At 51.4% G+C, this 15,507-nt stretch overlaps 1 protein-coding gene across 1 annotated transcript; it reads left to right on the forward strand.

Moving 5' to 3' along the window:
* Positions 1-2: 2 nt before the first annotated feature.
* Positions 3-14,598, forward strand: CFAP90 (cilia and flagella associated protein 90; the record flags this gene model as incomplete). The annotated part of the gene is made up of 3 exons (XM_077749454.1): positions 3-122; positions 12,451-12,567; positions 14,156-14,598. Coding segments are annotated over 3 exons (417 nt in total), but the record flags the coding sequence as incomplete, so codon positions are not given.
* Positions 14,599-15,507: the final 909 nt, after the last annotated feature.

The raw sequence follows: 15,507 nt of genomic DNA on the forward strand, positions 1-15,507 counted from the left end.
CCGCCGCCGCGCTGCGGCCCCAGCCCCGGCCGCTGCCCCTCTCGGCCCTCTCCGCCTTCAGTTACGTCCCCCCGCGGCGTCTGGACCCCAAGGAGCACAGCTACTACTACCGCCCCGGCAAGGTGAGCCGTCCTGGGGAGGGGCTGCGCGGGTGGCCGCTGCGCGACGAGTCGGAGGGGCTGCGGAGACCCGGAGAGGGCTNACAGGGCTGCACAGTCTGTGAGGACCCCTGGGCGAGGAGACCTTCACCTAGAGGATGGGCGGGGGCTGAGCCCGGTGGCTGTTGTGGGACGCATCCTCAGCTGGGATGAGGGGCTAGGGGAAGGCTTAAGGGGTAGGGTGGGGTGCCAGAATGCTCAACCCCGTGTTCGGAGCACTTTGGGGATAGGTTAGGGTCCAGTGCTCTTTGGTGAGGGGTTGGGAACCTACGGGCTCTAGTAGTACTACCAGGAGCGGCAGGCTGGGGACCCCTCTGCCCAGGACTTGGAGATGGAGGTGGAGGGGGTGGTGGTGGAACGTGTCTCAGGAGACCGGGGCTGCGCAGCTGGTGTGGACAGGACTCCCTCTGGGGTCTGTCTGAAATCCCTCGCTGCAGCGCCCGGGCCCAGAAAGTCCAGGGTACAGACGCCCTTGGAGGGCCCTCTTGCAAACCAGGAGGCAGATGTATACATCCTGCAGGGAGAGCAGGACAGGGAGGCGGCTCCAGCCGGCACCTGCGCTAATGGGAAAAGCCTGCCGGTCTGTGAAGGCCACTGTGCAGCCAAAGCAGGGGGGAGGCCAAAGGACAAAAAGCCAAGTCAGAGCTTGTCGGAGTCGTCGGCTGTCATAGAGCTGTCTTTCCTAAATGTCTCCAGTGTGTCTTGCAGTTCAGGATGCAGGGGCATTGTTAGTAAAAGGAACCCTGGGGTGGCTCAGCCTGCAGGGACAGTGAGGGGCTCAGAGAGGGTAAGCGTTGGTCAAGTGCCTAGGAAGAAGGAGGTCTTTCCCTCCTGATGTGTAAGGTGTTCCCACAGAGTGCGACCTTCCTTCTCTCCTCCCCACCCGTCACCCATAGAGCCCGCATGAACCGTCGTTCGGATCAGGTCAGCACACGTTCAGGGACTTGTCACGCGTGAAACGCCAGGGCAGAATGTCATGGAGCTTACCCTGAGGAGCAAACACAGAAGTTTCTGGTTTAGACAACTGTTACAGGTTGAATTGTGTGTCCCCCTAAAATTCTCATGTTGGAGTCCTAACCCCAAGCACCTCAGCATGTGACCTTATTTGGAGACAGGTTCTTTACAGAGGTAATCAGATTCAAGTGACATCATTGGGGGGAGGGGTGCATCCAATATGACCGACCAGCACCCTTATGAAAAGGGGACATGACGCGCATAGATGGAAGATGAAGGGAGCAGGTAGGGAGAAGATGGCCTTCTACACGCCAAGGAGAGAAGCCGGGAGCAGCATCCTCCCACACAGCCCTCGGGAGGAAGGAACCCTGCCCACACCTTGATCTCATACTTTCTTCCACCAGAACCGTGAGACAGTACATTTCTCTTGGTTAAACCCCCCCAGTCTGGGTGCTATGTTTTGGCAGCCTGAGCAAACTAACACAAAAACCTTGGCCAGGAGGCTCTATGGTATCTGTTAGCGCATCTCTGCTTAGCTCTGAGCAATATGGAAGGACAGAGGACAGAAGGAAGGGGACAGCCACAGCTGTTCTGCGCATCCCTGCTCGGTGCACTGGGAATTAGCGTTGGGGGAGGGGATTTAGAATATCCACTGGGAATTAACACTGGGGGGATTTAGAGGAATGGTGTCCCACCTCATTGCCACCACGGACCTCCTATTTTTTCCTCCCATGAGCGATATGTTTTGACAGAACTTTTATCTGTAAATAATGTCATTTATTAAATGAATATTATGCAAAACCTGTATCACTGCCAATTCATGATCCATGCAGAGCATTACCACACAGCATGAGAGAACCAGCCAAAAAAGCCAGGGATCTGGATGTTTTAAGATGGTCCGTGCTGTTTTATTGAGAGAACATAAATGTTGTCTGGCTTCTTGACAACATGAAAAAATTCACAATACAGCATTTTATGTGTACCTCTGAGGAGACCTGTTAAGTACCACTTGGAGGCTATTGAGAAATAAGATAAAAGACTAAAGCGGATGGGGTTCCGGATGCATATTTATCAGAGACTAAAAGCCAGGTTGCAGGTTACTGCTAAGGACTCTGGGCAAGAATGGGTTGTGGACACAGAAGCTCTGAATCCGGTAGATTTACCTACCCAGCCACTGCAGCTGTGGGCCCCAGAAACAGCAGAGCTGAAGTCCGACCCACTGTGGGCCCGCCACTGCCAACAGAAAAGAAACAGAGTGGAACATGGCAGATTCGGTTTATTCCCAGATTCACCAATCTGATATGTGGCTCTACCTCTCTGGGGCCAAGATGCAGAGAGATGCCAGACATAGGAGATTCCCAGGGCTCTGGATCTGAGAGGAAATCAGGGGTAGGCAAGAACTATGCTGCTTTAATTCAGAGTTCCGCACACAGAGGCCCCTGGGCCAAATCTGGCCCATTGTCCGTCTTAATTAAGTTTTATTACAACAAGGTCCCATGCCCGTTCATTTAGTATTATCTATGGCCACCGCACAGACTTGAGTAGTTGCAGCAGGAAACCATGTGACCCAGAAGGCTAAAGCAGGGACTATCTGTCTCTCTCTCAAAACCCCCTGCTCCAATATAGTACTTTACCTGGAAGGTAGGAAAGAGCCTTAGAACAAATTAATGCAAAGTAGATTTTAAGAAAAAAAAATTAGTACAGTTTTGGTAGCTGGAGTCACAGGCAAAGTCAAATCCTCAGGCCTTTAAGTGTCACACAGAAGAAAATGACGTAGCAGCAATATTAACACCTAAATAAAATAGCCCCTGAAAGCATCAAGAAAAACAAAAGGCATTTCAAAGTATATTGGCAAGAGAGCCACCAATGGTAATAATGCCCTCCCGGGGATTATATGAACTGGAATTTAATCAGCTGCGCACCCCCGGAAGCTGATTCTCTACCATGAAGATCATGTGGACTGAAGACGATGAACTCCATATCACAAATTTGCTAGAGAACTCAGCTGCCCCTAAGTTAATTGGAAATCCAGGCCCTACTCAAAGCTGAGAAGAAACAGGGCAGAATTAGCTCATCAGTCAATTACTGCGTGACACACTTAGTAATTAGTAGCACAGACCAACAGTCTTGGGTAAAAATATTGGCTGCATGTTACTAGCTGTGCAGATGGCCCAAGTCACAACCTCTTTGGGTCACTTTGCCCACCTATGGAACAGTACCGGCTTCATGGGGCCAATAATGAGAATGACTTTAATTAATAGATGTAAAGTGGCACATAGTAAAGCCCAGTGTAAGCAGAGCTATGATTATTTGCTTTTGTTGGTGACTATTAGTTTCTTCTCACTGAGGTTTGGTCCCCGGCCAGGGTTTTATATCCTGCACCCTTGATTGCCATTGGAGGTTTACGCAGGTGAGGCACATAATCTGAGAATCATTCTGGTGGCTTCTAAGCTAAGGCATCTCCCCTAGGAGAAACCCCAAAGTTAAGGCGTTGAATGCAGCACGCTTATTTAAAGCCCCAGTAATGCCTTGGATCCGGAGACAAATTTGTCATCGAAAGCTGCCAGTTACAATGTGATCCACTCCTGTACGGCTCCCGAGGGGCTCTAGCAGCGTGAGCTTTTCTTATAAAATACCGTTAAGGAGGCAGCAAGGCAGATTTGGTTCAATGATGTTTTTAAATTACTTTTTTCCTGCTTCTGCCTCCTGCAACATTTCTGCTACTGACATGGAAAAGCCAAGTCAACGGACAATGCCCTTTTATGGCAGGTTTGATTAAGTTTCTCAAAGTCTAAGAGCTACATAAAAAGAAATTCTTAGGGGGTTTAGAACATGCTTTCTCTCGTGGTGGCCTGGAGTGCAGACAGCCTGTCTCGAGTGAGCTTTGCTCCGAAAACCCCACTCAGCTTTAGGGAGATGAGCTGACTTTCCTTGTCCGTGTGCGATGGAGACACAGAGGCCAGGGGCTCTTCTTTACCCTCCTGATCGCTGACTTGCCCTTCACCGAATGCAGCTGAGCCCATCGTAAGTAAAACGATGTGGGGCGCCTGGGTGGCTCAGTCGGTTGAGCGTCTGACTTCGGCTCAGGTCATGATCTCACGGTTCGTGGGTTTGAGCCCCACGTCGGGCTCTGTGCTGACTGCCAGCTCAGAGCCTGGAGCCTGCTTCAGATTCTGTATTTCCTTCTCTCTCTAACCCTCCCCTGCTCACACTGTCTCTCTCTCTCTCTCAGAAATAAATAAAAACATTAAAAAAAAAAGTAAAACGATGCATGTGGAAGGTCCAGAGGTGCGTGCAAAGGCAAGTCTCCGGAAGGCTTGCATCAGTGTCCCGTATACAGAAGGTGCTCAATATGAGCCCCGCCAAGCCTGCCTAGGTGGAGCCTCTTCACCCTTAGGCACCAGGCACCTCTGCCCACACACACTTGAGGGCTCTGGGGGAGGTGAGCCGTGATCCTGTAGCTCCTTGACCTCTTAAAACCCAGGCAAGTCCTTGCACCCACATGCCTTTCGATCTAAACGTGCGCCAGCTGGATGAAATCATGGCCGCCCTTTGCAGATGCTGCCTGTCCCCCTCCCTACCTGTTTTTCTCCTGTGCACGTTTTAGTTTTAGTATCAACCGACTGAAGGCTTTTTAAAAAACATTTATTTGTTTTGGGGAGTGCACAAGTGGGGAAGGGGCAGAAAGATGGGGACAGAGGATCCGAAGCGGGCTCCACACTGACAGGCTGGCCGCAGGGAGCCTGATGTGGGGCTCTCGAGATCGTGACCTGAGCCGAAGCCGGACGCTCAACTGACTGAGCCACCCAGGCGCCCCTGAGGGTTTTACTCAATTATCTTGCTGCTTTTTCCTCCCACTACAATATGAGCCCCATGAGGACGGGGATTATTCTGATCGCTCTCTGTCCTCTGCGATCTGAACAGTGTCTGTCTCATAGTTGGTGCTTTGTAAATACCTGCTGCATGAACAGAAGAGGAATGAATAAGTGGGATGCAAAGTTAAAAAAAAATATTTAGTTTTGAGCAAGTGAGAGGTGGGGAGGGGCAGAAAGAGAGAGCTGAGCCCAGCATGGAGCCCATCGAGGGGCCTCCATCTCATGACCACGATCACGACCTGAGTCGATATCGAGAGGCAGATTCGTAGGCTTCTGAGCCACCCAGGTGCCCTGCAAAAATTTTAAAACAAAGTCACAAGAGACTGTGTTCACACAAAACATGTTCACACACAGATCCCACAACTACGCGTGTGTATTTGCAGCTTGCTTCCTGGATGTAACAATACATCTCAGACATTTTTTTCAAAACCGTCCCTGTTTAAAGAGCACAGTGACACAGGAAAAGGAGCAGCTGTATCTCCAGTGTATTTGACCAAGAGGAACAGCTTCGATTCGAGCGGCAGCCCCCTGTGGCTCACCCTTCCTCCTGTGATGTGAACACCTGGGGGACAGGGGGACAGGCCAGGGGGAAGGGGGGTGCTGGTGTCAGTGGAAGAGGGGACACCCGGCTCTAAACCTCCTCTTGGAGACAAGGTGTGCGGCAGACTGATGCAGAACCCTGAGCCTGAGTGCACCTTCAGGCTGAAACACACCCAAGGTCAGAGGGAGGCTCTGGTTCATTTCAACTCAAGGGTAAAGGAGGCACGTTCTAGGGCTCTGGTTTGGGATGAGACCACCGCCTGCAACAGATCCATTAAAAGTAGTGAAGGGGGCACCTGGGTAGCTCAGTGGTTGAGCGTCCAACTCATGGTTTTGGTGCAGGTCATGATCCCAGGGTCGTGGGATCCAGCCCTGAGTCGGGCTCTGTGCTGAGCATGGAGACTGCTTGAGATTCTCTCCCCCTCTCTGTCTCTCTCTCTCTCTACTCTTCCCCCATTCACTCTCTCTCTCAAAAAATAAATATAAAATTAAAAAGTAGTGAAGATAATGCCTTAACAAGACTGCTTATGATACGATGATTCTTCTTAAATTGATAAAATGTTCCGATTATTGGGAAAGTTATGAAAATTTCAAAACTTGTGATCCTAACGCACCAGGAGAGGAAACAGAGTCTTTGCCACAGAAGAACCAAAGAGAATAGCTGAGTATTGTCCTCTTAAAAGAACTAGCGTGTCATGTCCTTGACAAGCTACAATCCTTCTGAGAATAGACGTTTGAATGATGTTAAAATTAATGAAGATGTCCTCATTAAGCTTCACATGTCGCTGGACTCCCAAGGACAAACGCTGGACTCATCAGAAGTAAAATGAGGCCCTTATGAATCAAAGGAAACCAGTTGGATCACCTCGAGAATTTCCATTTTTAAAAGTAGGTCACACAGCTCTGGGTAGACAAACAGTGACCGGAAGCCTCGAGATGAGAGGTGACAGTACGGTGCCCATGAAAGAGAGGAAGTGAACACAGCCCGATCATGGCTTCATTACCATTTTAGTCAAGGTTAGTCAAGGTGGGCTGTGCTGTGCTACGGAAGCAAATGGACCCTGAACCCTGAGAGCCTTAACCACAGGTGTGTCAGAGCCTGCTCATACTAAAACAAAGAGCCAATTTCTAGCATTTTATCTGAACTCTGCATTCAGTTGGAAGCCTCAGATTGGCAACGGTGAGAGTGTTTATACTGCAGAAATCGACAAATGCTGCAAATCAGGCCTTTTTTGTCTGGACAGCAGCTTGTTAACGTAGGCACACCATTGGCCTTATGCATATAAACATCACATAATGGAAGTGTGTTTATTTTTCACATATAGCCCAATATTTGTGTTTCTTCTACCTGGCCTTCTTTTTTTTTTTAATTTTTAAAATGTTTATTTATTTTTGAGAGAAAGTGAGAGAGAGCGCAAGCGGGACAGAGAGAGAGGGAGACACAGAATCTGAGGAAGGCTCCAGGCTTTGAGCTGTCAGCACAGAGCCTAACGTGGGGCTCGAACTCATGGACCATGAGATTATGACCTGAGCTGAAGTCAGAGGCCTAACTGACTGAACCACCCAGGTGCCCAGCCCAGCTTCCTTAATACAGAATCTGGAACCATATCCCTCCTTTTAATGGTTCCACAATTGCCAGAGCCTGAGGATCTTCAGGGTCTTGCAGTCCTTTACTGGATCCTTTGAACCTGCTGGCCAAAGAGTGAGGGGAGAGAGCATGGAGGACACACATGAGAGCTTTTATGGACCAAGCCTAGAAGGTGATGCCCATTGGCTTCACCCACAATTCTTTGCCAGAACTAGTAAGTGTGAAGGACACTGGCCACTGGAGTCTTCTGTTTATTCTGGAAGAGGCAATATGTTTGGTGAGCGCATATTACCCCTGCCTGAGTGCCACGTGGAAAATATATTAATTTCTCTTAGTTTCTTTCTTTCTTGCAGAATTTGCCTGGCTGAACCAACAATGGAGAGTCCATTTATATTTAAATGATCTGAAGGGGAGGAGAAAAGAAAGGACTCTTCCTGGTTTGCTGGGAATCTTGCCCTGGTTATTTGTGCAAGAGTGTGTAATGTCTGGTAGGAGGCACCAGGAGCAGCAGAAGCACGCAACCCGGGAGATATGTCCTTGTAGACGGAAGGTGAGGACGGCTTGTGGTAGTCATGAGAGACGAGGTATGCTACAGTAAACAGCAGCCTCCAAAGTGTCGATACCCTAAATAAGGCTTATTCCTCTTTTTAAATGTACGGGGGGCAGAGGAACGGCTCTGCCCAGGATAGTCACTCGGCAACTGCTGTGGAAGCTTCTGGAGTCCCCAAAGGCTTCTGCCTGAAAAGTTCCACATGACCCCCCCTCCTCATAGTTCATTGCTTAGATCTGGTCACATAGCTTAATTCACACAAAGGAGGAGAGAAGATTAATCCTCTATGGAGTCAAGGGTAGAGTGGAATTGAATATTGGTGATGCCTCCCAACCTGGTTGTCTGGGTTGAATGGTTTACTGACTCAGTTTCCCTGGAGCACAGGTGCTCCGAAATTTACCGTCTCCCAGTTCTGGAGGCCAGGAGTCCAAATCAGCGTGTCGGCAAGGTGGGTCCCTTCTGAGGCCATGAGGGAGTCTGTTCCTGGCCACTCTCCTTCATCTGTCGATGGTCATCTGCTCCCTCTGTCTCCTCACATCATCTCTCTCCCTGTGTATCTGTTTCTTTCTAAAACATTTTTTTTGTTTTATTCATTATTGAGACAGAGAAATAGAGCATGAGTGGGGGAGGGGCAGAGAGAGAGGGAGACCCAGAATCCGAAGCAGGATCCACACTCTGAGCTGTCAGCACATAGCCCAATGTGGGGCTTGAACCCACAAACTTTGAGATCATGACCTGAGCCAAAGTCGGATGCCTAACCGACTGAGTCACCCAGGCACCCCATATCTGGGTCTGTTTCTGAACTTCTTTTATAAGGACACCAGTGCTATTGGATTCGGTATGACCTCGTCTTACTTAACTAATCACATTTTCAGCGTCCTATGTCTAACCTGGGGGTCAGGACTTAAAACAGGAATTTTTTGGAGGATGCAATTCAACCCATGACACCCAGGGAGGTGGCTTTCCTGGGGCCCGGCCACAGTGGTGCAGCGCCCTCTAGCCGACTTCAGCCATATCCACATCCTGCGTGAGCCCAGGCAGGACCCAATCCTTCCTGTTTGGGGCTCCTGTACTTTGTGTGTCCCTCTGTTGCTTCTGGTGTATCACCTGGTGTTGTTTAATTAATGAGCTTATTTCCGTTCCCAGCCTGAGGTCTCCTCCAAGGTAGGGACTCGCTATTTCTGTCCTGGAGCCTCTTTGGGTGCCTCGCACAATAGTCAGAGTTATGTGCTCTAGGGGCTGAAGAGTGAAGGCTTCCACTCCACGCACGGCCCACGGCTATGAACGAGTTATTTTGCAGTGTTAGGAGCAGGGACCACCGTGGGGGACCCTCACAGCCAGAATGAGATCACACCACATTTGTAGAATTCTCAAAATGCAAAGGGGCAAAGGGAGATTACCAGGGAGGCAGTACATGGGCTCATTTTGATTTTTTTTTTTTTTTAAACCAACGTGCATGCTTGGAGAGGAACTCTCTTAAGAAATTTTAATAGCGAAATCCTAGTGAACTCAGAAGATCTGTTTTGTGATAGCATCTAAATCCAGATTGGTTGTTATTAGTGTAATTTTGCTTCAAACTGTAAAGGAATGAAATACAAAAAGGAAGAAGAAAGATGAATAATTAAGATCCAGGAAAAGACAAGTTTCCAGTTTGATTAGACCTTGACAATGGACAGTCGTGTTGCTAAGTGAGGCTGCCTGCCTCCTGATTGATGTTTCCACCCCTTATTTTTCAGTGAAAGAACAATTCATTTTTACTCTGGAAAGGAATAAACATGCAAAAACCCTGCAAAGGAGAGAGAAAGAGAGACTCTGATCACACTCCGCAGGCGCAGTGGGAGTCCTCATAAACATTGCTCTAGCATACAGTAAGATAGGCTTCTGGTAACCCACTGGGGTAAACTGAGGCACGTAGCTTCTCCTCGCACTGCTTTTGTGGAGTATTTTAGGAGAGCTGAGCATGAGGAGAGCTCATCACCGGGGGCTCCCCCAGTGCAGGGAACGTACGAAGTGAAACGACCTTGCCTCCCTCATTCAGGAAACAGCGATGGCTTTCTCCCTCTGTTCTGGAGTTCATCCTTCTGTCCAGGGGGTTGGTCTCCCAGGACAAGTCCAGGGCCTCCAGGGCGCCGGCTCCGTTCAGGAGGGTCAGGGCTGCATGGGAACCCCCTGCACAGGAGGCGGGCACAAGTTGGTAGGTCCCGGAGGAGCCCCGTCCCCCCGGCCCCTGCTGGGGGGCCGTCCCTCAGGCCTGGGTGTGGCTGGTCACTTACACGGGGCCGGGCGGGGACTGATGGTCACCCGTTCCGTGGCCCAGAGATCTCAGGCTGCAGCTGCCACCCAGGCGCTCAGTCCGGGGGATCCGGTGTTTCTGTTGCAGACCCGAGCCGCCGTGTCTGAAACACACCCACTGCACAGGGTCCTCCAGGCCAGGAGGGATGCGTGCGACAATGTGACATCCACATTATGATGAGCCCAGCTCCAATCCCTGTGTGTAAGTGGGTGCTGTGAGGGTGCTGGGGTACTCAGTCACTGTCCAGGTCAGCCTTCCGGCCTCAGCCGGACCTGGCCAGCAGCTCTGAACCCCAAGGGGAAGGGTCTGCGTTGAGGTGCCTGCCCTTGCAAAGGCCAGAATGCTCCTTTAAGGGATTTATGTCCCACCATCGTGGCAGAGTGCATGTGTGCTTGAGCCTCTCTCGTGTTCCGGCACAGCCCTCTGGCCTGGTGGCTTCCCTCAAAATGCTGCAAGTCTCGCTCACAGTCTCTAGGGCTAGAAGCCAGCTCCCAGCTGATGCCATCAGCTTCTGCCTCTGCGGACATCCTACACACTGCATGTTAAAGATATTGCGACTTCTCTATCCTTCCTAGGGGTTTAAAAAAAAGTCTTAACTTTATTTGATTATCAAATGTCTGATTTTTATATAACCAAAGTGATTGATATTTTCCTTGTGACATTTTCCCCAGTGCTGTCATGTGTAGGAAGTCCCTTATGGATTTCCTTTGCACATATTTTTCTAATCCATCCCAAATTTACTTTTGACTATAATGTGACATGAAGACCCAAGTTTATTGTTCTTCCCAAAATGCCGGCCAATTTTTACAGTAGCAAATGTCGGATAATGTATCGCCTCCCCGCTGAGTCAGGCTGTTTGTTTTTTCTAGCTGGGGGTGGATGAGCTATCTCATAGGTGGCCTTCAGGACAAGTGAAACCAGCATGTGGACAGACCCAGGAGCCCATAGGCGGCAGAGGGCAATGCCAACAAGATGCTCCTGCTTGGTGACCTCGTTAAATGACCATCGGGGCTCAGACTCCGGAAGCCAGGGGTCCTGCCTCTAAGTTGCACAGAGTGACTCTGAACTTCCACAAACCAGGATTCCAGGAGCCCGAGTAAGCGTCTCAGGCATGGCGCCACTGGATTCTTAGGAACCTAAGAGAATAATCCCAAATGCTCGCCTTGTTTGCCTTGCTAGGCGGTTCACTGCACCGGGTTGGTAGCCATGTGCCTGGGCAGTCTTGCCCAGCAAGACTTGCACAGCACAGGTGACCTGCGAGGGGTTTGTCAGGGTGGAAATGACATGCGGCCATTTCCCTTGCTCCCAGCTGCTCTGAGTCCCCCCGCAGAGAACGGGCGGTCGTGTTTTCCAACAGATAAAGCCTATGCCGTGCATCCTTTCCACCGTTTACCTTCCACTTCCGAGTCCTGCCCTTGAAAGAGACTCTTTCTGGCATCACTACCCAGGAAAGCGGGCGAGCTAGTGAGCACAGGTTCGATACCCTGTACCCCAAATGCCAGTGGGATGGCGTGTCTGGGTTTGCTCCGGAGGATTCAAGGCACCCGGCCCGTGACACAGGGGCGTGAAGGACAGGCCTGACTTGCGGGTGAAGGTTAAAGAGGAGCTGACACGGATTTCTTTCCTTTTTATCATATCCCAGATGAGGCAGATGGATTTTTGTACCAAGAGATATTTGGGATGGAACGGTGGAGATATCTCAGATGAAAGCTGTTAATGGGATCATTTTCTAATACATCAGAGCTGTGTGTGTGCTTGCAAAAGCGTGTATTCTATGTATATAATACACTGTATATTATGTATGTTGTATATATCATATTGTATATTATGTGCGCTAATACTATGTGTATATATTATACATCAAAGCAATATGTCCATGCATTTGTGAATTATATTGCTTAGTGCTACCACATCTGATTAAAGAAAACATTTCCGGAATATTTCAGAATATTCAACAGAGGTTTGTACTAGGTGCCGACCTGTTGGGCTAGCAACCTGCGGATACTTCTGTTCCGTTACATTGTCCAGTGTTCAGCTGTGGCTACATTTTTAAAGCAGGACAGGAAGCAGCGTGTTGCAGAAAATCTGGGAACTAGGAGAAGAGCGGAGGTGAAGGGGAAAGCACATTTATTGAGTGCATTACTCCTATTTTAAGGCTGTGGTCTAGTGATGGGGTCAAAGAGCAGAAGCCGCCGCCTCGGTCGAGGTCAAGAAGGGGTCTGTAAGACGCACAGGAGAGCCTGGCAGGTGGCCCCACCTCGCCGGGCCTCTAGGGAACGGCTTCGCTGGTGGCGGGGAGGGGGCGGCCTCCTGCTGTGCTTGTGGAGGCTGCTGTGGGGTGACCCTCCTGAGCACACATTCCACGCAGACGGGACCTGCCCATCTCCACCGTCCATAGGGTGAGAAGCCTGTGGCTTCCAGTCTCCGCGAGGGCATCCGCGGCTCAGCCTTGCAGTAAACCCGTGGCTTTCTCTCTCTTCTTTTATCCCCAGACAGGAATCACTTCCCTGTATGACTGTGTTTTTAACCAGAGCCCAGGCTACAATCAGAAGCTGCACCGAGATGACAGAGAACATGCAAAGAGCCTGGGGCTTCACGTGAACGAGGAGGTAATGTGGAGACAGGCTGCTGACAAGCGCTGCCCCGGCCCGCGTGTGTGGCCCTCCTGTCCCTCCCTGCGCCCGGGGCCGCACTAGGCCACTGCCGGCTCCCTCTCTTGGGCCGCGCGTGCCTGCATTAGTCTTTATGCCTCTGCTGTCGAGTTTACCAAACAATTTAATGAAGGCAAAACTAAGAAGTTCTTTTCAACAGACAGAGCAGGTTTTTGCTTAACTCCTGAGTCCCGGCTGTCACAACTCTTCCGAGGACCGTGGCCCTGCTGGGGAGGGAACCACGCCCGCAAGAATGACCTTCCTAGTTTAGGAACTGGCCTCGAACCTCGACAGACGGGGCAGCCCCTGCTTTATCTGCGCACGATTTTCTGACAGCTCGGGCCCTGCCTGCGGTCAGCTGGCCAGCTGTGTGAGCAGCGCCAGGAGCAAAGCTCGTTCCCGGGGAGGGGAGGTCCGGGCCAGGTGCCGGGGCTAAGGAGGCTGTGGGGGTCCTTAGCGGTGAGACCTTCCTGGGGTCCTCCCCTACTCAGACACAGTCTCTGCGGAGTCTGATCTGAGGACAGTGTGTTTACCGAGAGCCGGGTGCTCAGTAAATATCATCAGCTTTTCTACGAAGCGCAGAAAGCAGAATGTAAAAGCGCCCAGTGAGGTCAGCGCCTTTGGGCCTGTGGCTGCTATTGTCTAAGAACGTCCCCGGTCCCTTCCAGGGAGACTTTGTTTCACTGTGACATTAGTTGGGGACGCTGTGGTATTATTACTGAAGTCACAGGCATTACGTTTTTTCCTACCGTGTTTGTTTACGTGGATTCGTTCCGAGTTGGTAGTAAGGCTTGTGCTTTCCCCTCTCAAGGACACGGCTGGCCCGCTGGCCCCCAGCCCGAGGTTGAGCCCCCCCCACCCCCCTGTGGGCACTGAGCGTAGAGGGGATACGACAAAGGTCCCTGTCCTCTCAGAGCTCACATTCCTATGAGGAAATAGAAACGTCAAGTCATACAAATAAGGAACTGAATCCCAGGTGGTGATGAGAGGTGTGCAGAGGAATGAGGTGTTTTAAGGGGGGCAGGGGAAGTAAGAGGGGACTGGGGAGCTGGGAGGTGAAGGGGGCCGGGGAGGTGATGATAGGCTTGGGCGTAAGGGAGATGAGGGGGGTGTGGAAATGAGGGGGGCATGGAGATGCGAGGGAACCAGGGGGATGGGGTGCTGGGCAGTTGGGGTGTTGGGGAAACAGGGAGCAGGGAGATGACCAGGTGGAGAGAGGAAGGATTTGGGCAAAGCGAGAAGGTGGGAGAGGAGAGAGGCAGACAGGGGAGCACAGGAGGAGGGAGGGAGGAGGGAGGCGGATCGCAGCCTGAGGTCAGAGGGCACGTGGCACCCCATGCCACATCTTCGCCTTTCCTCTGGGTTACATGAAGGACTTGGGGACGACGAGGGCCTCTGAGCACAAGGGGCAGGCAGGTCTGGCATAGTTCAGGGGGCGCCCGTGGCATCAGGGAGCCCGGGTATGCAGGAGGCAGGTGTGCGAGAGCCAGGTGGAGATGGCCTCCAGGCGGGTAGCTCCGACCCTGTGTTCCGGTCACCCCGCCAGGAGCGCCAGCGGCCCGTGGGAGTGCTGACGTCCTCTGTCTACGGGAGACGCATCCACCAGCCCGTGGAGCCCCTGAACCGGGACCACGGCCGCGCCAACCACGTGAAGGCTGACTTCTACAGGAAGAACGACATCCCCAGCATGAAGAGCCCCGGCTTTGGGCACATTTCTCCTGCCTGATGCCCCAGCTGCGGCCTAGACTGAGGGGTGGCCCAGACGGGCAGCGCTGGGGCTTTGTCTCCCCCAGCGTGGAGGGCACGGACCTGGCCGCAAGCCACGTGCGCCTGGACAGTGGGGGGGGAGGGGGGACCAGCCTGCGTTGAGGACCCTGGCCGCAGCTTCCGATCCCCGTGACAACCATCTCGCGTGATCGCATCCATTGAAATGATGCTAGACACTGAGCCACGGGGAGCGCGTGAATAAAAAGAAAATTGTTCCCACTTGATAGCGGTCGGGTGACTGTTCACTGCCTCTCCAGGGAGGTACTCCCCGCGGGGCATGCACGGCTCTCTCCCCGGTTATGGGAACCCCGCTGCCTGCTTGCATTTCCCTTCCTCCAAGAGGAGGTATCATGAGATCGCCTTTCAGAACAGTTGAACTTGAGATACTCCAACACACACACACACACACACACACACACACACACACACACACAGAGGTCTGAGCTGTAAATAACAGGAGTTTGCACAATTGAGGACAAACCCTTAGGATGGGTGGTCTCTGAGGCCGGCAAGGTCACATCACTCCTCAGTGGAGAAGCACTCAGAGGTCACGGGAAGAGGTTAGGCTTTGACGTTCAACAGACTTGGGTAAGACTGGGCGCCCGTGTTTTCCAGCGGCACGTACGGAACCCATCACCTCGCCCAGGTGAGCCCATGTTTCCTCATCTTCAAAGTGGGATCTCCAAACCCTGACGGGTGCGTGTGGGTGTCACGCGCTGCCTGAGCGGGTGCCCTAAGGCAGGCACAGTGGAGCCTCGCACCGTTCCTTTGAATAGTTTTCATTTTGGGAACAGCCACTTCTAACCCAACTTGGAAATGTTTACTTTGGAGAGAATTTGAAACGTATTCAAGTATTAAGATACTGGCTATATTTGTAATGAATGGGTCTCTGGAAAGAAATCCTCTCTCACCTACCATGATTACATTTCCCGCAGCCCTGGTGGTTGATGAGCAGGTGATCTAGTTAATTTCCACACTGAGTCCCCCGTGGCTGGTTTTATGGTTTTGATGCTCTGAGGCCATGTGACACTGAATTGTTGACAATTTCAAGGCTGAGTGTTTCCTACAGATTTCTTTATTAATTTGAAAATGGTATGTATTTTTTCATAAGTATCTTTTATTAGTTCCACA

This window comes from Crocuta crocuta, unplaced genomic scaffold (assembly GCF_008692635.1).
Source record: "Crocuta crocuta isolate KB4526 unplaced genomic scaffold, BGI_CrCroc_1.0 scaffold89, whole genome shotgun sequence".
NCBI lineage: Eukaryota > Metazoa > Chordata > Mammalia > Carnivora > Hyaenidae > Crocuta > Crocuta crocuta.